Source organism: Ovis canadensis, chromosome 15, assembly GCF_042477335.2.
Source record: "Ovis canadensis isolate MfBH-ARS-UI-01 breed Bighorn chromosome 15, ARS-UI_OviCan_v2, whole genome shotgun sequence".
NCBI lineage: Eukaryota > Metazoa > Chordata > Mammalia > Artiodactyla > Bovidae > Ovis > Ovis canadensis.
In genome coordinates, this window is record NC_091259.1 from 90,325,379 (window position 1) to 90,347,777 (window position 22,399).

The 22,399-nt window shown below is 48.2% G+C and overlaps 1 protein-coding gene across 1 annotated transcript; it reads right to left on the reverse strand.

Annotated features, from left to right (window-relative positions):
• Window positions 1–2,993: 2,993 nt before the first annotated feature.
• CBLIF (cobalamin binding intrinsic factor) lies at window positions 2,994–21,802 on the reverse strand. Its single transcript, XM_069553260.1, has 9 exons — window positions 21,679–21,802; window positions 20,602–20,778; window positions 19,623–19,736; window positions 19,055–19,195; window positions 17,019–17,200; window positions 11,443–11,620; window positions 9,735–9,936; window positions 7,479–7,597; window positions 2,994–3,232 (listed from the first exon to the last, which is right to left on the reverse strand). The coding sequence occupies exons 1-9, from the start codon at window positions 21,755–21,757 to the stop codon at window positions 3,171–3,173; spliced, it is 1,254 nt and encodes a 417-aa protein (XP_069409361.1). The 5' UTR covers window positions 21,758–21,802; the 3' UTR covers window positions 2,994–3,170.
• Window positions 21,803–22,399: the final 597 nt, after the last annotated feature.

Consider the following 22,399-nt stretch of genomic DNA (forward strand, 5'->3'; position numbering starts at 1 on the left):
GCTGCAGTCCATGGGGTCGCAAAGAGTTGGACACGACTGAGCAACTGAACTGAACTGACCACTTCCTGCGGGAAGCAAGCTCAGCCTTTACCAGCCAGGACCACTAGAGGTCACAAAAGCACTTAATATAGTCACTGAAACACTGGAATGCAGTCTGGAGCATTAGCGGTTATGCAAAAATAAATCCACACAGATTGCATTTAATTAAGGTTCCTTGTCAAAGTGGAATTGTGATTCCTCATAGCAGACCCATCGTCAGCCTCATTCCCCTGTCCCCTACCCCTGCCAGTACAGATGAACCCAGTTAATCACTAGTGTGCTGAGTGACATCAGTCGTGTCAACCCTCTGTGGCCCTATGGACTGTAGCCCACCAGGCTCCTCTGTCCCTGGGATTCTCCAGGCAAGAATACTGGAGTGGGTTGCCATGCCCTCCTCCAGGGGGTCTTCCCGACCCAGGGATCGAGCCCACGTCTTTTATGTCTCCTGCATTGGCAGGTGGGTTCTTTACCCCTAGTGCCACCTGGGAAGCCCACTCGATCACTAGGCAGGAAGTTAAAATGAGGTTTTCATACACGAAACCAGCCTAGGATCCTTGCTCTTTGCCTTCCATGCGCCTCTTTTTCCTTCCGTGTCAATCATTAGAGCAAATGTTGGGTGCAGGACTCATACACACACACACACACACACACACACACTTTCCTTTGTGTGTGCGTGCAGTTGTTGAGAAAAGGTCGTCTTGGTCTGATTTTTATTTTTTGGCTGTGCCATGCAACATGTGATATCTTGCTAATAGTTCTTTGACCAGGGATTGAACCTGTGTTCCCTGCATTGGCAGTATGCAGTCTTAACCTCTGAACCACCAGGGAAGTCCCAAAGTCATCTTTGTTTAAAATTTTCCCCCACGTTTCACTGCTCAACTATTATGCATTGAATGGAGAAAACTTGGAAAACAGAGAAACAAATAGACAAAAATTGATCACTAGTCATTCTGTCACGCAGAGGTAACCACCGCCACACCCTGGGATGGATGATACTGGGATGTTGTGTAGTCTAATTTCTTCACTGGGCTATGCATGGATGTCTTTTCATGTTACCAAGCATTCATCTTCAACACGAACTGTAGGGGCTTTTAGAACCCCGCCGTGTAGCTCCCCCGGGGTTCGCCTGTTTTGCTCTATTGTTGGGCATACAGAGGGCTTCCATCTTCCCCAGGCTACAACTGTCATATGTCGTGTGTGCGAGCACTCAGTCGTAGCCGACTCTTTGAGACCCCGTAGTCTGCCAGGCTTCTCTGTCCATGGAACTTTCCAAGCAAGAACACCGGGGTGGGTTGCCGTTTCCTGCTCCAGGGGATCTTCCCGACCTAAGGATCGAACTTGTAAAAACTGGCAACAAATTAAGTGTAGAAGAAACGTGCATGGGCGTTAGGTCGTGCCAGTTGTCTGACTCTCTGCAACCCCGTGGACTGTAGCGCAACAGGCTTCTCTGTCATGGGGTTCTCCAGGCAAGAGTTGCTGTTTCCTACTCCAGGGGATCTTCCTGACCCAGAGATGGAACCCACGTCTCTTCGTCTCTTCGGTCTCCGGTGTCGGCAGGCGCCACCTGGGAAGCGCATTTTCTCGCCACTCCCTGAGGGCCTCTTCCACTCCCTGAGGGTCCTGGCCGTTGTCTGGGATCCTGTGACTTCCTGACAGCTGTGAGGGGGTGGGGACCTGGGCCTGCGGGCCGCGCTTCTCTCCCGGGGGCCAGGCTGCTGCCAGAGGGCAGGTGCTGGCTCCGAGATGCCGGGAGCGGTGGCCTGTGGCGCAGGGGCTGTTAGGTCTGTCCGCGTCTGGGTCCAGTCTTAGGGAGTCTTGAGGGTGCACTGCTAAGGCTTCTTCTCTAATCGTCCCAGCTGCCTTTTGTAAAAAGTTTATTTTTAAATTGAAGGATAATTGCTTTCCAGAATTGTGTTGGTTTCTGCCAAACATCAAGATGAATCAGCCACAGGTATACACCTGCCCCCTTCCTCTTGAACGTCCCGACTCTCTCCACATTCCCCCCCCAGGTTGTTACAGAACCGGGTTTGAGTTCCCTGAGTCACACCCAGCTGACGTTTTGATTCTTACATATCTGTGTCCTTTCATGTTTTTCCCCTTCCTATAAATTTCAGAATTGGGAATTTTGGGGGTCAAAGTTGAGTATATCTTAGGTCTTCTGATACATGTTTTCATATTCTTCTCTAGAAAGTTTGTACCAATATTGACTCCAACAAGCAGAGTTTAAGAGTTTCTTTGTCTTAAATTTCCTCCCAAAGATCTGTAACTACTCCAGTGTCCTGGCCTGGAGAATTCCATGGACTGTATAGCCCACGGGGTTGCAAAGAGTCAGACATGACTGAGTGACTTTCACTTTCACTTTTCATGTGTGTGGTGTACATATGTATACATATGTAGAATAGGGTGAGGTTATCGATACATACCTATATTTTACATCCAAAATATTACATGTTTTATTTATGGAGCACAGTTACAGATATATATGTACCTTTAATATATGAAACATGTTATATGCTAAATTTATATTAATATTAAATATAACTATGCATAAATAGAAATTATATAAAATCTATTTGAAACATGATTTACCCAGAATAAATATTGGAAATGGAAGGGGAGAGTTGTGCTATAACATCATTGATCTAGTTGTGAACTTTCTGGGAGTTTCATATGGAATAATTTTTGTCACATGTATGGATGAATGTATTTGTGTGTGTGTGTGTGTGTGTATGTTTATAATAGGTGATTTGAAAAGGAGTACTTGGTATAGATATAAATTATTTTTTAAAGATTTCCTTTATAGAAGAAAAGACTGTGTCAGTTAAACATTCAAAAAAAGATCAGAATGACCTTCCGAATATCAGCCAGGGGCCCCTTTCCCCTCACCCTACATTTCAATGCTGTCTCACCATCATGGTCGTGGAAAACCAGACTTCTTTCATGGGTCACAGACGTTGAGACTCCAGCCATTTGCTTCATTTATTTTACATTGCGGTTTCCATATTTTAACCCGTAATACGGTAGCGTCGAAAATACCCACTTTGGGGGGGGGCACAGATTTCAAACGATGTGAAAAGACAATTCCAGCCATCCTTCGGGGGACCTTTGGAAGCAGCTCAGTCCGCCGCCTCTTAGTACTGCGTGAAGTTGGCTGTGATGTGCTCCTGGTTGACGGGCACGTAGTCGGCGACTCCTGGAAACAGAACAGCGGGAAGTGACCGCGGCGCCCGCGCCCGCGCCCGGCGCCCTGGTTGCGGGTGGGCTGCGGCGCCGCTCAGTCGCGTCCGACTCTTGGCGACGCCGCGGGCTGCAGCGCGCCGGGCTCCTCTGTCCGTGGATTCTCCAGGCGGGAGCTCTGGAGTCGGTTGCCATTTCCTTCTCCAGGGGACCGTCCCCCCCGCGGCGGCAGCTGCGTCTCCCGGGCCTCCCGCCTTGGCAGGCGGGTTTCTAACCCCCGGCGCCCCCTGGGCAGCGCGTTAATTGGGCAGCGGTAGGGGAACAAGACCCCGCCCCCGTACTCCTGCCTGGAAAACCCCAGGGACGGAGGAGCCTGCTCGGCTGCAGTGCATGGCGTCGCGAGGAGTCGCACCCGACTGAGCGACTCAGCAGCAGCAGCGGCAGGGCCGCAAGATCGCCACCGAGGTGGCTAGTGTGAAGGAGGCATGGAGTTGGGATCTTGAGGCCTTTTTTCTCAGGCTCTCAGCGGTCGTGTGGAGCAAATCTTTGCCCAAGCCTTAGATTGTGCCAGCCTCCTGCCCTCCTATATACAATTGGACTGTTAGTATTTATGCTGAAGAATTATTTCCAGGGTTAGAAACAATGACTGCCAAGCGTCTAATACAATATCTAACATAATAAATGTGCAGGAAAGTTGTTACAATGAACATGGTGTAGGTAAGCCAAAGTTAGAGCATTCGCGTTGGGAACGCATACATTTTGGAGGACTTAAAGAAGGGCAGCTGGTTGAGAATTTTGTCTTCTGGGCAGGGAACACAGATTATGACATAATTGATGACTAAGTTTGAAGTAACCAGGCGTCAGAAAGCTTGACAATTCCAGGCCCAAATCGTTTTGGATCTCAGAGGACATTTTTACCCCCAGAGAAGAAAAGTAACTAGCAGACAGGAGAATAAGCCTGACGTAAGTTTCCAGGGCAATTAAAGAGATGGAAACTCTGAGAGAAATAATGGCAATAGTGATACGCATTTTTGAGCAAATAGGACGCAAAACGCAGTGACCTTACTCCTCTCTAATCCTCACAATAACCTTAAGGGCAGTGCTATTTCCAGTTGATAGCTGTGGGCACTGCGGCTCAGAGAAGAGTCATTGTCTGCCTAGTGCAGCTGGAAAATAAGAAAAGGGGCTTTAGGAATTGCCTGGTGGCCCCGTGGTTAGGACTCAGTGCTCTGCCAGGGCCCAGGTTTGATCCCTGGTCGGGGAACTAAAATCCCACAAGCTGGGCTACATGGCTAAAAAAGAGAGAGAGAAGGAGTTTCAAACCAAGGTTTCAGTTCAGTTCAGTTCAGTTCAGTCACTCAGTCATGTCCGAATCTTTGTGACCCCATGAATCGCAGCACGCCAGGCCTCCCTGTCCATCACCAACTCCCGGAGTTTACTCAGCCTCACGTCCATCGAGTCCGTGATGCCATCCAGCCATCTCATCCTTGGCCGTCCCCTTCTCCTCCTGCCCCCAATCCCTCCCAGTATCAGAGTCTTTTCCAATGAGTCAACTCTTCACATGAGGTGGCCAAAGTACTGGAGTTTCAGCCTTAGCATCATTCCTTCCAAAGAAATCCCAGGGTTGATCTCCTTCAGAATGGACTGGTTGGACCTCCTTGCAGTCCAAGGGACTCTCAAGAGTCTTCTCCAACACCACAGCTCAAAAGCATCAATTTTTTGGCGCTCGGCTTTCTTCACAGTCCAACTCTCACATCCATATACGACCACTGGAAAAACCATAGCCTTGACTAGATGGACCTTAGTCGGCAAAGCAATGTCTCTGCTTTTGAATATGCTATCTAGGTTGGTCATAACTTTTCTTCCAAGGAGTGAAAATTAGAGATACCAAGGGAACATTTCATTCAGAGATGGGCTCGATAAAGGACAGAAATGGTCTGGACCTAACAGAAGCAGAAGATATTAAGAAGAGGTGTCAAGAATACACAGAAGAACCGTACAAAAAAGATCTTCACGACCCAGGTAATCATGATGATGTGATCACTCATCTAGAGCCAGACATTCTGGAATGTGAAGTCAAGTGGGCCTTAGAAAGCATCACTAAAAACAAAGCTAGAGGAGGTGATGGAATTCCAGTTGAGCTGTTTCAAATCCTGAAAGATGATGCCGTGAAAGTGCTGCACTCAATATGTCAGCAAATTTGGAAAACTCAGCAGTGGCCACAGGACTGGAAAAGGTCAGTTTTCATTCCAATCTCAAAGAAAGGCAATGCCAAAGAATGCTCAAACTACAAAACAATTGCACTCATCTCACATGCTAGTAAAGTAATGCTCAAAATTCTCCAAGCCAGGCTTCAGAAATATGTGAACTGTGAACTTCCTGATGGTCACGCTGGTTTTAGAAAAGGCAGAGGAACCAGAGATCACATTGCCAACATCTGCTGGATCATGGAAAAAGCAAGAGAGTTCCAGAAAAACATCTATTTCTGCTTTATTGACTATGCCAAAGCCTTTGACTGTGTGGATCACAATAAACTGTGGAAAATTCTGAAAGAGATGGGAATACCAGACCACCTGACCTGCCTTTTGAGAAATCTGTATGTAGGTCAGGAAGCAACAGTTAGAACTGGACATGGAACAACAGACTGGTTCCAAATAGGAAAAGGAGTATGTCAAGGCTGTATATTGTCACCCTGCTTATTTAACTTCTATGCAGAGTCCATCATGAGAAACGCTGGACTGGAAGAAACACAAGCTGGAATCAAGATTGCCGGGAGAAATATCAATCACCTCAGATATGCAGATGACACCACCCTTATGGCAGAAAGTGAAGAGGAGCTAAAAAGCCTCTTGAGGAAAGTGAAAGAGGAGAGTGAAAAAGTTGGCTTAAAGCTCAACATTCAGAAAACGAAGATCATGGCATCTGGTCCCATCACTTCATGGGAAATAGATGGGGAAATAGTGGGAACAGTGTTAGACTTTATTTTGGGGCTCCAAAATCACTGCAGATGGTGACTGCAGCCATGAAATTAAAAGACGCTTACAAGGTTACATGACTCTAAGATCTTTCTTATATGCTTGGCTGCAATTCCACAAATTCTGACAGGCCAGATTTTGTTAAAGTCGTGACAGGTGCTAGGGAAGACATCTCTCTTGCTGTTGTCTTGGACAATGAAGCATCTCGACAAAGCTTCAGTCTGACTCTGCTGTGACTCTACTGACTTGACAACTGTGTGAAGGGATGGTCACATCTCTGTGAACATCGGGTTTACTTCACATCATCCTTAGACAAAGTAGACTAGTGCTCTTTAAGGCAGAGAATATTTTAGCGTTTGTGCAAACACTTTGGAGATGGTTAAGGTTTTTGCTGAGTCTGTGTTTCCTTTGCAATTTCTCCAAGCAAGCATTCTTCATTTTGGCAATTTTTAAAAACACTAGTGTGAAAGAAGGTGAACAATGGACCCTGAGGGAAGCTGTGGACGTGATTCCTGCTCCATCACTTACTACGTGTGTGCCTGGGGGGAGTCTCTTTTTCTTTCGGAGACAGTTTTTTTCTGCTTAAAAGGCGAGTCACTAGTACCTACAGGGTTGATGTGAACAGGAACTGAAATACCAGCACGGCGTCGATGGCTGTTATTTTTACCCCTCTCACCGACCTCCTCTGGCTGTGAGTGTGCTGTGCTTTCGTTTCCCGCATACGTGTCTTTTAAGCCCAAAGTGGCCATCTTCTTAGACCACACACTTGTCTTTTTTTTGTTTTTTGTTTACGTCTTTCTCACATCTGCTTTTGTTTTCTTTAGCTCTTACTACTTTAGGTCAATCCACTTTTCTTCACTGAATACTTTTTCCACTAGCTCAGAGTGGTGTTAGAATTCTTGATTTTTTTATTTGTTGTTGTTTTTTCTGAGCCACATAGCATATGGGATCTTAGTTCACCAATCAGGGATCAAACTCTCGCCCCCTGTAGTGGAAGTGTGGAGTTTTAACTGCTGGACCACCAGAGACATCCGAGGATTCTTGATTTAACAAAAAAACTATTTTAAATAACTACTCATTTGTTATCCACTTGTCTATCTAACATTACTGTATATTCATGATATATGTGCATACGTACATACAAAGCTGTTATATATACAACTATTTATATACACATACTCTCACAAGTATTTATTGACTAAATAAATGAATGAATTAAATATGGAAATGAAAGAACTTAGGCTTCAAACAGTGGGAAAAGTGCCTGCATTCCTCTTCTTCACTCACCTTCTATTAAAGGTGTTCTGCCACTCAGGAATTGCCAATATGTCTTGTCATTAACATTTCCAGCGATATTGTTAATTGAAGAGACCTCAAGTCCCCAGGATGTCATTGTGGTTTCAAACCTGTGAGAATAATATCATACGTGATTAATGCCTTGCTCCAAGTCAGGTAGTAAGAAAAGATGAAGGGCCAGAGACATTCTAAATGCTTCAAAGATCAGAAAAAGATGCCTGAAAGAGAAAGTGCAGATGACTTATGAGCAGACCATTCACTTCACTTGGAATTAAATAACAATATGAATGGGTTTTCAAAAACATCAATAAGCAGATTAAAAAATGTTAATGTCCAACAATGGGCAAAAAAATTAGGTGAGTGATGGAATAAATATCCAAGATCGACTCTTTGGCAGTTATAAAATTCATATTTTTCAATACTTTCAGTGACATGGAAAAATGCTTATGCAATAATAGTAAGTGAAAATGTGGGGTACACATTGGATGAGAGATATCTGTCTATCTCATGTATGTATGGATCACAAGTATTTTTAATACACATGGAGAAAATACCTGTAAAATTATAAAAAATACCAACAGTGATTATGTTCTGGATTGACTATGGATGCTTTGTTTTCTTCTTTCCCCCCACAAAATTTCTCCTATGTGTATTTACTACATTACAAATTCAGGCAAAATTAAAGCTAAGATTGGAGAGGAAGTAAAGTATATTCAGAAGATTGTTGGCAAATTAGGTATTCTAGAAACGAGATCTTTATCCTGACCTGTTCTACAGAAACTGGAGAAGTTCTGGAGCTGGTCTGCGAGCTGCAGACACGCGTACTTATCCTAACCCTGCGCGGCCGCTCCCGCATCACTCATTCATCAGTTCCTTGGCCTTTGTCAGTCTTTCTCCCGGACGTCTCTCTGCAGAATTTGGATTATGTCATCTTTCCTCTGAAAGTAACTCATCTTTTCCTCCCACGACTTAGCATCTTCCCCTTCCTCCTCTTACAGCTTAGCTTCTCCATATGTCCCTACTGTTTCCTTTTTTGCAAACTATAAACATTCCCCAAAGCTTAATGTTCTCCTTTTAATTTTATTTTTTTCCCCAGTTGGGCAGTGGAAAGAACATGGGCTTTGAAATCAGTCAAATGTGGCTTCAGATCTCAACTCTGCTAGTGACATGTTTTGTGATCTTTAGAGCATTACTTAACGATGTTGGATCTAAGTGGTTCCATCTGTAAAGTGGGAATAATTCTGTCTCAGGTTTTAGTGGAAGCATTGTATCTGCCACCTACGACACTGTCCTTAACTTCCGCCATCGCCTCTGTCGGATAAGAACCCAGTCTCCTTTGCTTACCCTGCCTTCTTCTTCTAGGACTTCTTTTTACCTCCAAAAGCTTCCCAATGATTCCGTTTCAAACTCAGACAACTGGACTTGTCTAAAGGGATTGTTTTTCTCTGAAGGACATTCTTTCTCCCTGACAGTCCCATCGATGGTTCTGAAGCTTCTTTCCCTTGGCTCTCCACGTCCAGCCCCTCACAAGCCCTGGGCGTCTTCCTTGGCAGGAGTGCGTTTCTCCTAGATACAGCCCTCCTCACTTTGTAGAACAGCTCCGTTTCTGTGGTCACACCCTAGCTTTCCTCCTAGTCATTCATTCTCCAACCTAATTAGCATTTTGCAACACCCTTCTTTCTCAAAAGCTTGCAATGCTTCACCGCAAGGTGGAGCCCATTTCCTCAGCCTGGGATTTGCGGCTGTCTGTGCTATCACTCAGTCTATCCCTTCAGGCACCGTTCATTTAGTTCAGTCCCTATTCTGTCCCTAGTCAAGCTGGTTTATTCATTGACCCTAAATCCCTTGCTCAGTTCTGTCTCAAATGCTTCGTCCTCCTCTAAGAGTTAGAGGAACTTATACCCAACACTTGTTAACTCGGGGGTGACAAAATCCCCTCTTCTTGGAATACCATCCTTTCATATCTTGCTGTATAAGGCCTCTTCTTGGAGACTTCCTTGACCCTTCTAATCCGCTCTGTGCTCTCTCTCCTTTGAATTCCTGTTTTGAAAACTCCATCATCATCTATTTAATTTTTATGAGGGCCTTTCCTCCTTACGAGATCACAGGCACCTCGAGGGGCGATTCGATAAAGATCGGCTACTTTGTAAGAAGGGGACAAAGCAGGAATATGAGCAAGGAGAGAGAGAGAGAATGGGAGTTCAGACTGAACTTGGAAGGAGCGGTGAACGTCGCTGGAGCACTCACTTGAACTTGGGGTTTTGGCGCTGCGCTTCCTCTAGGACGACAAGCAGCACAGATCCTTGCTTCACACTGACGCTGATGGTCACGTTGAAGAGCAGCTCCACGCCCCTCAGCTGGTTACTTATGGTGTAGACAACAGTGATGTTGGAGGCTGAGGTGGGAACAGGGCTGGGAAAGTCGGACTGAGTTGGTTGTACCTCTTGATCTGTGAAGAGCACAGAGGCCAAACTCAGTAAAGATTATGGAGTTCGCAGTCTAGGTGCAAAATCTCTGTTATTGGCAGAGCATCACAGAAAGCATTTCAAGAAATAACAATGGTTCTGCGTCTTTTGTGGCATGTTCTGAGAAACTTGTGTGATCTAGGAAGCTGTCTCCCGTCCTAGAGAAATGGTCACAGCTGAGGAACCGACAGCTCCCTTAATAATGAACATTTCTTTTCTTAAAAGAGTTGTTAAGCTGAAGGGAGGGTTGTGAGCCCTAAGTCACATATCGTACATGGCACTCCCTGTTCACCTGGGGCTTTTTGTTTACCCGCAGAATCTGGAAGCAAAACTAAGATGTTTCAGACCATTTAACAAAATCCCTGGGTAACTAGTGTGGAATCCTAGGAAGGACTCTATGGCCACCTTGTTCAAGCTGGGAAATCTTTGGTAAGCAGCCTAAGGAATTAGGTGAGTGTGGCTGTGTTTGTACAATTGGAACTGGATTGCTCAACTGTGGTCTCTGTAGACTCTGTCCCGAGACTGACAAAGAGCTTGCTAATCCCTGCTTCTACCAGGAAGTTCAAGCAATGTAAGGAGAATCATATTTTATGTTAGCATGTGATTAGAAAGAAATATATAATATCTCTGCGCCAGGTTTTCACCCCACCCCTGTGGTGCGCTGTGAGCATATTTTTATATCTCGAAGTCTTGACGGTAAAGTCAACTTTGTTCTTCTCCTGAGCTTCCCAGGCAAACTCAATGATTGGCCAGACTTTCTTTGCTTTTGCACCGTGTGACGCTTCTATTTCTACTCAATACTTCTTTCTTTTTAAAGATTTTTTTTGATGTGGACCATTGTTTAAAGTCTTGGCTGAATTTGTTATAATTCTGCTTTCATTTTATGGTTTTTGGCTGCTTGTGTGAAGGGCAGGGAAGCCTGGCATGCTGCAGCCCATAGGGTTGCAAAGAGTCGGACATGACTGAGCGGCTGAACACATATGGGGCCTTAGTCCCTTAGTCGGGGATCGACGCTCCAGCCCCTTCGTTGGAAGATGGAATCATAACCACTGGAGTGCCAGGAAGTCCCTACTTAATATTGATTTCACTCTTCCAAATGCTGCAGTTTTGTCTACGTCTTACCTCCTGGCTTTGTAAAGAGCAGATATGAAAAGACAGCATCGTGTTTGGTGTGTTTGTCAAATGGATGAAGGAAGTCACGGACCAGCTCTCTCCACCAGCGTCCCGCAAAATGCCTTGCCTATAGCAGGTGCTCAGTAAACATGTGCTGAATGACGTGGACATGGGACTGAATTCCAAGGGCAGGACAGCACGGCTGCCTGCTAACCTACAGCTCTGGGGGACTGGACGTCAGATGTGGCTCTGCCTGCCTGGACGTCACAGGTATAATAAGCCCTTATGCCACTTACAATTGGTCCAGTTAGGTCCACCTGTCATTCCTGGCCTAAGACACCACTTTATAGGGAGAGACAGATGTTCAGGGTCCTTACCAGGGCTGCAGGACACTTGGGGCACATCTAGGTAGGTCTTGCCTTTCAGTGAAGGGAGGATTTGGGCAATGGACATGGGGTTTTGGAATTTCCCCTCCTTGATCTCGTCCAGTACAGTATCCACGGTCTGCTGGCAATCCCACTGCTTGTTAGGCCTCTCAGGTGTCACGGAGAGAGCCTGGGGCCAGGGGGAGGAGACACACACACACACACACACAGAGGTTAGGTATAGCTGAGAGCTGGCCTTTATAAGTCCTGTAAGGGTTAGACTCGATCACTGATCTTTGTGATCAGCCAGAGGTTCCAGACGACATCTCTCTCGTTCATAGCCGTGTCCCCGCTGCTTAGTGCAGTGTCCGTCACACAGCAGTCCCTCAGTAAACATCTGAGCTACATTTAGACTGAGGCTTCCCAGGTGGCTCAGCGGTAAAAAATCTGCCTGCCTATGCATGAGAGGTAGGAGACCCAGGTTCAGTTCCTGGGTCGGGAAGATCCCCTGGAGGAGGACATGGCAACCCATTCCAGTGTCCTTGCCTGGAGAACCCCAAGGACAGAGGAGCCTGGTGGGCTGTAGTCCATGGGGTCGCATTGAGCTGGACACGACTTGGGGACTGAACGGCAACACTTACATCCAGGGAGTGCTATCAGGGTAGTGGTACTTGCTCACGGTACTTAGATGAAGAAGGGCGAGGAGAGCTGGCAAAGCAAGCCTCTGGGGAGCTCTCGTCTAGGACAACCTGGCCGTCTCACCATGGGAGACCTCTTCTGCTCTCTGCTCTGCACACCCTTCTGGGTACTGGCCCCTCATTTGATCACACAGGACCACCAGCCAGAGGTTCCTTAGCCCGGGCCACAGCGGAGGATGCAGGGGTGGTGTTGGAGAAGACTCTTGAGAGTCCCTTGGACTACAAGGAGATCCAACCAGTCCATCCTAAAGGAGATCAGTCCTGAATATTCACTGGAAGGACTGATGCTGAAGCTGAAACTCCAATACTTCGGCCACCTGATGCAAAGACCTGACTCATTGGAAAAGACCCTGATGCTGGGAAAGATTGAAGGCAGGAGAAGGGGACGACAGAGGATGAGATGGTTGGATGGCATCACAGACTCAATGGACATGAGTTTGAGCAAGCTCTGGGAATTGGTGATGGACAGGGAGGCTTGGCGTGCCGCAGTCCATGGGGTCACAAAGAGTCGGACACGACCGAGCACCTGAACTGAACTGAACTGAAGGCGCTGGTGACCATCTTTCTCAGACAGTTTGAAGAAGCAGGAGAGGAGCAGAAAAATCAGGACTGAGAGATGATAGAGTGATCCCTAATATCTTATTTGAAACCTTTATTCTGATTAATTCTGAAATCACCTGGATCCTCTAGTTTATGTGAAATATAAATCTCAGTTTTGTTTTTTTCCTCAAGCAGGAACTGTTGGAGTTTCTGTTATTTGCACAATGATTCTCGATGAATACACTGTGCAAGTCACTCCACTGAGCTTTCTATCTCATTGGTAAAATGGAAATCAGAGCTCCTGCCCTACCTTTGGAGCGGTCATTGGAGGTTCAGTTGGGATGCTATGCAAAAGCATTTTTTTTTTTAAATAAACACTTTTTTTTTTTGCCAAGTCTCCTGGGATCTTAGTTCTCCAACCAGGGGTGGGATCGGTGCCCCCTGCGGTGGAAGCCCAGAGTTTTAACCACAGGCCTGTCGAGGAAATCCCTGCAACAGCGTTTTGTAATGTATGATGTGGAAGCTGTCCTTCCATCTCCCCCGCTTCAGGGTTGTACTGACGGGAGCCACCAGAGCATGTTAATGTGCTGGGGTTACTGACAATTGATTCACTTGAAGCTTTGCATGAAAAATGTGAGAGGGGAGCCAGACATGGATGTGAGCTGGAGAGAACAGCGTGAGCACACAGGCAGTTCTGACAGGCACTGTTGACGTCCACAACCGCGACAGTGCCTATTCCCAGAGTCCATTTTACTGGGATCTGTGGTTAAAGGCCATCAGTTAGGTCTTCCCAGACACCACATCTTGTCTGCTAGCCACATTCCCCTCCCAGACCCCGCTAAGCGATGGGTATCCCTTTGGGATAAAACACCACGAACACCCACTCTTTAGGAAGGAGTGATGCATTGAGCAAAAAGAGAAGGGGGCAGCAGAGGATGAGATGGCGAGATAACAGCGCTGACTCGGTGGGCACGAATCTGAACGATCTCGGGAGGACAGAGGAGGACAGAGGATCCTGCTGCAGTGCGTGGTGCTGCAGTCCGAGGGGTTGCGGAGTCCGACACGACTCAGTGACGGGACAGCAACATCGATGTGTTAATTGTTAGAAGTCAATAAGAGCTCGGCAGGAGAAGTTAACAGCTTGGCAGGAGAGGTTTACCTCTTCAAGTTAAGTTCTTGCCAGAGGAACCTTGAAAGCATTGGCATGTTGATGGAAGAAAGATCAAGGATTCAGGAACAGAGGGAAGGCCCCATGAGTGCCCCTGGGAAGCAACGTGAGTGATCTAGGTCACTTGAAGGGCGATGATAGCAGGCGGAGGTGACTGAAGGCTGCAGAGGAAGCTTAATTCACCTTATTCCCTTGGGAGAGACCACAATTATTAAAATCCACATTGTATCTGTGATTCTTTTATACCTTTGCTATGATGGGGAAAATGAAATCCCAAGAGAGTCATTTTCCCAAGATTGTGGTCAACCCGGGATTCAAGCTCAAGTTGTCAGAGCTTTAGAAACCTTGATGCTGACGCTCCAATACTTCGGCCACCTGATGTGCAGAACTGACTCTTTGAAAAAGACCCTGATGCTGGGAAGGACTGAACGCAGGAGGAGAAGAGGGCAACAGAGGATGAGATGGTTGGATGGCATCACCAACTCAGTGGACATGAGTTTGAGCAAGCTCCAGGAGTTGGTGAGGGACAGGGAAGCCTGCATGCTGCAGTCCGTGGGGGTCGACATGACTGAGAGACTGAACGGCAGCAGAAACACTTGGCTTTCGGTGCCAGAATATTTCAGGTTAGAACAAGTTTATATAGCTGACACCTGGTGGTTTCAGACTTCAGATTGCCTGGGTAAGAAACTGGCATGATGGGGTTAGGCAGAGGCAAGAAAGCCACCTGACCTTTGATATTTGGATATGAATGAGGCCCTGCCTTTTTCCAAGGACAACTTTAATTCTCAGGTACAACTTATCACAGTGTACCTTGCAAAATTGACAAACCAAATTAGCAAAAGCAAACACCTGTCTCTCTGGCACCAAGGAGAGCAAGGTTATCTTAAATGGGTCATGAACAAAACACCATCGATTTCTTCCAAACTTCCTTTGTTTCACTACAAAGCTTTCTAGACCAGAGCCCTGGGAATACTCTTGTGTGATTCAGCCAGTAAAACAGTGTTTTGTTCTCTGGCAAAATTCCACTGACCGCAACATGATGTAGAAACTGATTTTATTTTCATTAGTTGGTTCCGTGGCACACGGGGGATTTTTATCCACTCTTCTGTGTAACATGAAACAACTTCTAGTCTATTTATGCCCTTTGCTGATTTTTATCTTAATTTTTAAAATATTAAAAAATTGAGATGTAATTGACATGGAGCATTGTTCTCGTTTCAGGTGTACGGTTCATCTTCCGTTTGTATACACTGTCGGACGATTGCAGTGGAGTCTAGCCATCCATTGCCACACATGGTTTCACAGTTTTTATGCTGTGATGAAAACTTAAGAGCTACTCTCGTAGTAACTTTTAAATATATAATATAGTACTGTTAGCTATAGCCACCATGCTGTACACTGCATTGCTAACTTAATATGCAGAGCACCAAGCCATTCTGTCCATCCTCCTGCACTAATCCAGAGCTAAATTAGATTTAGGGCTGGCATCATAACACCGTGATTCTGTTTCTTTATTTTTTAGTGATGTATAGTTGAGTTATGGGCTTTCCAGATGTCTCAGCTGGTAAAGAATCTGCCTGCAATGTGGGAGACCTGGGTTCGATCCCTGGGTTGGGAAGATGCCCTGGGGAAGGGAAAGGCTACCCACTCTAGCATTCTTGCCTGGAGAATCCCATGGGTTGTATAGTATTATTTTAGTTTCAGGCATATAGGATAGTGCTTCGGTATTTTTGCAGATTATACTCCGTGATAGGTTATTACCAGATAATGGCTATAAAGCCCTGTGAACGCAGCATGGCCTTGTTGTTTGTCTGTTTTATACCTAGTAGTTTGCGTCTGTTAACCCCACGCCCCTAGTTCGTCCTCCCGCTTCTCTCTCGCTTTTGGTGACCACAAGTTTGCTCTCTGTATCTGCGAGCGTGTTTCTGTTCTGCGTATACATTCACTGTGTTATCTTTTAGATTCTACAGGTAAGTGACGTCATACAGCGTTTCTCTTTTCCTGCCTGTTTAACTTCGCTAAGCATAATATTATGATCCTCTGGTTCTTGGGCGTCCCATGTTGGCAAGGTCATGGTGCAGTTTTTCTCTTACTCCTATAGGGCTCAGAAGGTATAGAATCCGCCTGCAATGTGGGAGAACCAGGTTTGATTCCTGGGTTGGGAAGATCCCCTGGAGAAGGAAATGGCTACCCATTCAGGTATTCTTGCCTGGAGAATCCCACGGACAGAGGAGCCTGGCAGGCTGCAGTCCGTGTGTGTGTGTGTGTGTGTGTGTGTGTGTGTGGTTGTATTTGGAGCTATACAAATACAGGGGAACACTGCACAGACTGCAAACTGGATGGCCAGATGCGTCTGGCGTTGCCATGTAGTAGGGATCTTTGTGAGGCTGAATTGACATCAAGAGAGTAAAACAGCTTGACAAAGATTAGATGTTTAGGGAGCTTTGGCTTATTTTCATTAATCCTTTTGAATATGACCCCACATTTTTTTGGGATCACGATACAAGGCAAGATGGAATCAGAAGAGTCAATGTTACTTGAGGACTTACTCGAATAACCTTATTTTTAAAAATACACCAAACCCTCATTCGAAGTCACTTCAATTGTGTCCGAGACACTTTTCGACCCCATGGACTGGAGCCTGCCAGGCTCCCCCGTCCCTGGGATTCTCCAGGCAAGAACACTGGAGTGGGCAGCCATGTCCTTCTCCAACGCATGAAAGTGAAAAGTGAAAGTGAAGTTGCTCAGTCCTGTGTGTCTGACTCTAGCAACCCCATGCACTGCAGCCCTCCAGGCTCCTCTGCCCATGGGACTCTCCAGGCAAGAACACTGGAGTGGGGGCCATGTCCTTCTCCAGGGGACCTTCCCGAGCCAGGGATCGAACCTGCGGCTCCTATGTTTCCCGCACTGGCAGGTGGGTTCTTTACCACTAGGGCCACCTGGGAATTTTTATGAACAAACTGATCATTGTTAATAGTAAATGAATACATTTCTTGGAGTTACTATTTTTCCCCAAGGAAACAAAGAGGGTTCATGTATATTTGTTTTTCTACTTTACCGGTGAAGTAGAGGGGGGTTAAGGCTTACCTGCATTTTTTTTGGGGGGGGGCAGGCTGTGCAGTGTGCGGGGCCTATTTTCCTGACCAGGGACTGAAGCTGCCTCTCCTGCAGGACGCGTTTACCTGCATGGCAAGGCCAGTGCTGTAGATGTCCCCGATGATGCCGCTGTCTCGGATCCTCGTGCTGATATCCTCCACGATCTTCTTTAGCAACTGAGCGAACAAGGCACGGTACCCATCCTCTGCACCTATGGGGATCCTGTTGTACATACAGGTCAGAGCCAAGGTCGCCGCTGCTCCTGCGTCTGTGAATCACAGCAGAGGGTAAGCCACCCCCTCCACAGTTTGAACAACCAACATTTTACTGTTGGACTGCTGCGTTCAGTGGGGGCTTTCCTAGGGGCTCAGCTGGTAAAGAATCTGCCTGCAGCGCAGGAGACCCGGGCTTGAGTCCCCGGTCAGGAAGATCCCCTGGAGAAGGAAACGGCAACCTCTGGCACTCTTGCTGGAGAATTCCACGGACAGAGGAGAGGGGCGGGCAGCAGTCCATGGAATCGCAGAGAGTCGGACACGACGGTGGGGCTAACTTCGGTTTTTCACTTTGCTGCCTTCAGTAACCTCCCTGACCCTGCAGGACAGCCTGTGAGACAGGCCCTCTGACTGTGTCCATTTCAGGGGTGAGGGTATGGAGACTCAGAGCGGTCGGGGAACCGCCCAGGGCGGCATAGCTGGTAAGGAGCAAGGGCCTGAGCGGCGCCGCAGGACGCCACGGCTCACGCCTCAAATGAAAGCCCACTGGCAGCACTTTCAACCCCGCCTCGCATGTCCCAGCGTTTATCTGTCAAAAAGCCAGTGCTTGGTGAAGTTCCAGCCGTCGTCACTTCTCAGCGAAGCCTCCTCTGTCATCGCACCCAACAGGCGCCGTCTCTTTTCTGAACTCCTCCAGCATCCGCTGTTTGTACCTGCTTTGTCCTCTCTGCCCTCTCTCCTTACCCTGCCGGGAGCTCTCAGATGAGGGGGCGGGTGGGGCCTGCCTCCTCCGGGGTACCTGGTGCAGGGGTCCTCGGCCCTTTCCTTCTTATTATGTGTGAACTCAATGGACAGACTCTGGCACAGTGAGACCAGAACAGACCAGAGACTCGCCAGATGGCATTTTCCCCTCACTAATCTTTTCCTCCCCACCCTAGTCTCCACCCCAAAGTTGTGTCATCTCGCTGAGGACGGCAGTGTTGGCCGAGAAGTCCCAGGTTCCTGAACTGGCAGAGACGCCCCAGCCACGAGAAGGTCCCTGATGAGAAACAGAGGCCAGTCTGTGTTTGACCCACAGGGAAGATACCTGAGCAAATATCGACCTGAGTGTTGGTCTAGTAGGGACTGAAATGAGAGAGGTCATTGAAGCTGCATATGTAAGGGGTGAAAACGTGAGCTGATGCTGTTGCTTAGACAGTGGCAGAGGAGAAAAGGTGACCACAAATGAGGGACCTCACAGAGGGCATTGTGCTGAGAAGGGGTCATTATGTGTGATGGGGTGGAGGAGAGAGTGTCCATTCACAGGCAACCTCACAGGATGCAGGAAGAAGGTTCCAGTGCATCCTTGAAGGAGAGCGTCAAGGCTATAAGGTTCAGAGAGGAGCTGTTTAATGTCAAGAGAATGTTTGGACGTTGCAAGGAGAAGCCCTGAGAAGAATAGAGCGTGGACGCATCAGTTCAGTTCAGTTGCTCAGTCGTGTCCGACTCTTTGTACCACAGCACGCCAGGCCTCCCTGTCCATCACCAACTCCCAGAGTTCAGTAGGGATTAAAGAGGAGGCTCAGGGTGGGGCTGAGTCTAGATGTTGGTTTAATCATTTGACTGCTGTTGGGACGACTCTTGACTTGGACGACATGCTTATTGGTTCCAGTGGAGATTCTGGAACTGCCAGACACGTCGAGGTTTGTCCTGGTTTTCTGTTTCCCTTCTCTCTTTCGTGTGTACCTTATGCTTTATTTATCCCTTGCACGCCCACCAAGTGTCTGCCCAGCATCTCTCACCTGCTGACATCGTCCCGGCCCTCCCCTCCTCCTCCATGGAAAGCAGCCCCCGCCACGGTTCCCCCAGCTCTACCCCTCAGTGACCTTGGTGTTCCAAGCTCAGGGAAGTGTCTGAAACCAGTGACTTACCCACATCAAAGGGAGCGGAGCTGGCCAGCAGGGTCTTGGCGAAGCGGGCTGCTATGGGCAAGGTTGTCTCTGGGTTGTTCTGGCACAGCGCCAGGATGGCCAGACTGGGCCCATAGAAGGTGGAAGCGTAGGAGTCGAGGCCTTGAGAGAGGACAGGAGCCTGCGTAAGGCTAAAGTTCACCGTAAGGAAGGCATTTGTGAAAAAGGAAAAGCCAGACCTTTGAAAAGGACATGGCTAGAAATCCTGTCCAAAAAGAAAGATACTGTGTTGGAAAGAGGTAACTTCCTGTGTCTCAGAACAAGAATGGCATCTGGCAGGGGAACAGAATCAAAGGGAGGCTGCTGTCTTCAGGGGAAGGCATGCAGTCAGGTCCTCCTGGGAGGGCAGTCTTTTCCAGTTCGTTGGACCGAGGTGGAGATCTCACATGGGGATTATCAGAGTGGCCTGAGTGGAGGCACACTGGGTCTCTTCCCTCCATGTCCACCCTCCCCTCCTTCTCTTCACAGACTTAAAATTCTCGGGAAGGGCCATTTGCCTCTTCCCCACTGCCTTCTGATGGGGTCTTACTGGAAGGTGTCCAGCTCTCCATCTGGGTCCGGAGGGTTGATACTTTGTCCCCAGGGTCTCGGCAGGAGGAGGTGAGGGCCATGATGGTGAGGGCGAGCTGACCAGCGGTCAGGCCTGTGGAGGAGGAAACAGACAGCACCGTTAAGCAAAGGCCTTCTCAGAGGGGAGTGCTCCAGCGGTCAGGCTGAGCTCTCTGCTTCGTTCCGTATCTTTTTGATTTTTTTAAAAATGATGTGATCAGATAGTTTTCTGACCTTTCTTAAGGAAAGAAGTGTGGGAAGACACTGTAGGAAGGTGTAACCTGGTGACCTCTATGTGGTTTAACCACCTCATTCGAATTTCCTGGTATCTGTTTAGAAAAGCAGCAAGAATACCCCTGCAAGTTCATATGGAAACATGTCTAGTTACAAGACGCTTTTAACTCTACTCAAGTGTCTCTAACTTGGACCTCCAGGCAACTCCTGTGAGGCAGGCAGGACAGAGATTTTAGTGCTTTTGTTATTATCGCTGTTTGTGTTTAAAGTATTTATTCTTTTTGGTCATGCCATATGGAATATGCGGTCTTCGGTTCTTCCCCAGCCAGGGATTGAACTTGCGTCATCTTGCATTGGAAGCGTGGGGCCTTAACCACTGGACCGTCAAGGAAACCCTGCTATTAGTGTGACTGTTACTCGAATGACCTGCATTTTGTGAACCACGGGGGTGAGGTTGGTGGGAATCTGTGAGCCCTTCAGGATCACAGAGTTAGTAGGTGGAGGAGTCAGACCTGCAAGCCTGCTCATCTACGTTTAATCTGAGCTTTCTGCTTTGCTGCCCTCCCGTGTGAATGCACCCACCGGAGTTTCCGTCCTTCCGGGGATGCAGGGAAAGGTGTTTGGGTGACTTAGGCACCGCCACGGGTAGCGCTGGGGGGAGGGGCTTGGGGAGGGGGTCTGGGAGTGGAGGTTCAGGGAGCCGCCAAGCGGCTCTGGTTTCTCACCGGCTGTGTCACTGGCCATGAGGTCGAAAGTCAGGAGCCTCTGGGCCTCCACGTTGCAGGCTCCTGCCAGGTTCATGGCGATCAGGATGCTGGGATTCGGGAAGGTGGAGTTGATCACCGAGTTCTCCATGAGAGCTTGGATGCCATCGACCCAGGGCTGCTCTGCTGAGGGAACAGCTGCGAAGGGCAAAGCCATTTACTAAACCCCTCATCCTCACTCTCTCTTCTCAGAAATGTTTTCTGCATCTCTTAGGAGAAAGTGTCTTTTAGCTTTGGTATCCTCGGGGATGCCCCCATTGGGGGTGATTATTAAAGAGAAATGGAGAAAACGGCGAGGTTTCCTTTTGAGGCCAGTTAGTCCCTGCACGCATGCTGAGTCACGCAGTCGTGTCCGACTCTTGTGACCCCATGGCCTGTAGCCCGCCAGGCTCCCCTGTCCATGGGATTCTCCAGGCGAGAAGACTGGAGTGGGCTGCCATGCCCTCCTCCAGGGGATCTTCCCCACCCAGGGATCGAACCTGGGTTTCTTGCACTGCAGACGGATTCTTTACCATCTGAGCCCCCGGGGAACCCCAGTTAGTCCCTACATCTTTCCAAAGAACTAAGGTCTTTAAGAAAGTGATTTTTTACTTCCAGCACCAAACGCTGTGGCTCACAGACGTTTCACGCTGTTTCCAGCATGTTCCCAGAAATCACCGATTCCCTTGCATCCATCCTTTTCTCACTTTGCCATGAGATATAAGAAGGACCTGGGCTACGACCTAGCCTCAGCGGGCACCCAGCCTTCTCACCACCAGTGGCTCACAGGCAGGACAGTCACCGAGGGTCTCCCCCCAAATCATCAGCCATCATTCCTGCAACAGCGTTTCAATCTCTCTTAGTGTGAAATGCAGAGACTTGCCTGTCAAAGAACTCATACCACTAAGTCGGGAGAGATGAAGCGTACAGACTCACACCCTGCAGGGAACCCCTGTCACGACTGCTACTTTCAGGCTCTCTCGTCACTAGATGCCAGGGTCTGGGCCTTCTGCCAGGGTAACCGCTTCCCGACTTCCTTGGAAACCACGCCCTACTCACAGCATGAGCTCCGGGTCTGGGTGCTGGTCCTCGTCGCAGCCCAGAGCAGGGTCAGGAGCTGGAGGGCAACCCGGGCCATGCTTCTGCCTCCTGGCGCGTCCTGTCTCCTGGTCCGGGTCCCGCCGTGTGCAGGTGTCGTGTTTCCCTGCTCCCCTTATATATGCGGCTCTTTGTAAAGCAGCCTGCCTGCTCCCCAGCCCAGCCACTCCTAAGCGCTTATCCTGATTTCTGTTTGCTCATGCAGGCTTGCCTACTCCAGAGCCTCCAAGGCATCTGAAGGTCATGTCTCGGCAGCACAGTCAGAGGAGGTGCTTGGGACTTCGTCTGCGATGAAGGCCAAGTGTCCTTTCCTAAAGTCCCGGGAGGCTGGCTAGTGTGCGAGTCTTAAGGGGACTTTCTCCTAAGCCTTTCATACCCAGAAACCTCTTGGCTATTTTTCAGCAACCATTTCATTGAAGCTGGGGTGATCCCTAAGGCCCTACCTCACCTACAGTTCGTGGGGTTCACGGCAAGAATACTGGAGTGGTCAGACATCGCCTCTTCCAGCGCACCACATTTAGTCAGAACTCTCCTCTGTCACCCATCCGTCTTGAGTGGCCCTGCACAGCGTGGCTTCATTGAGTTATGCAAGCCCCTTCGTCACAAGGAGGCAGTAATCCACGACCGGGAAACTTGGGCAAACTCTGGGATGTGGTGAGGAACCAGGAGGCCTGGCGAGCTG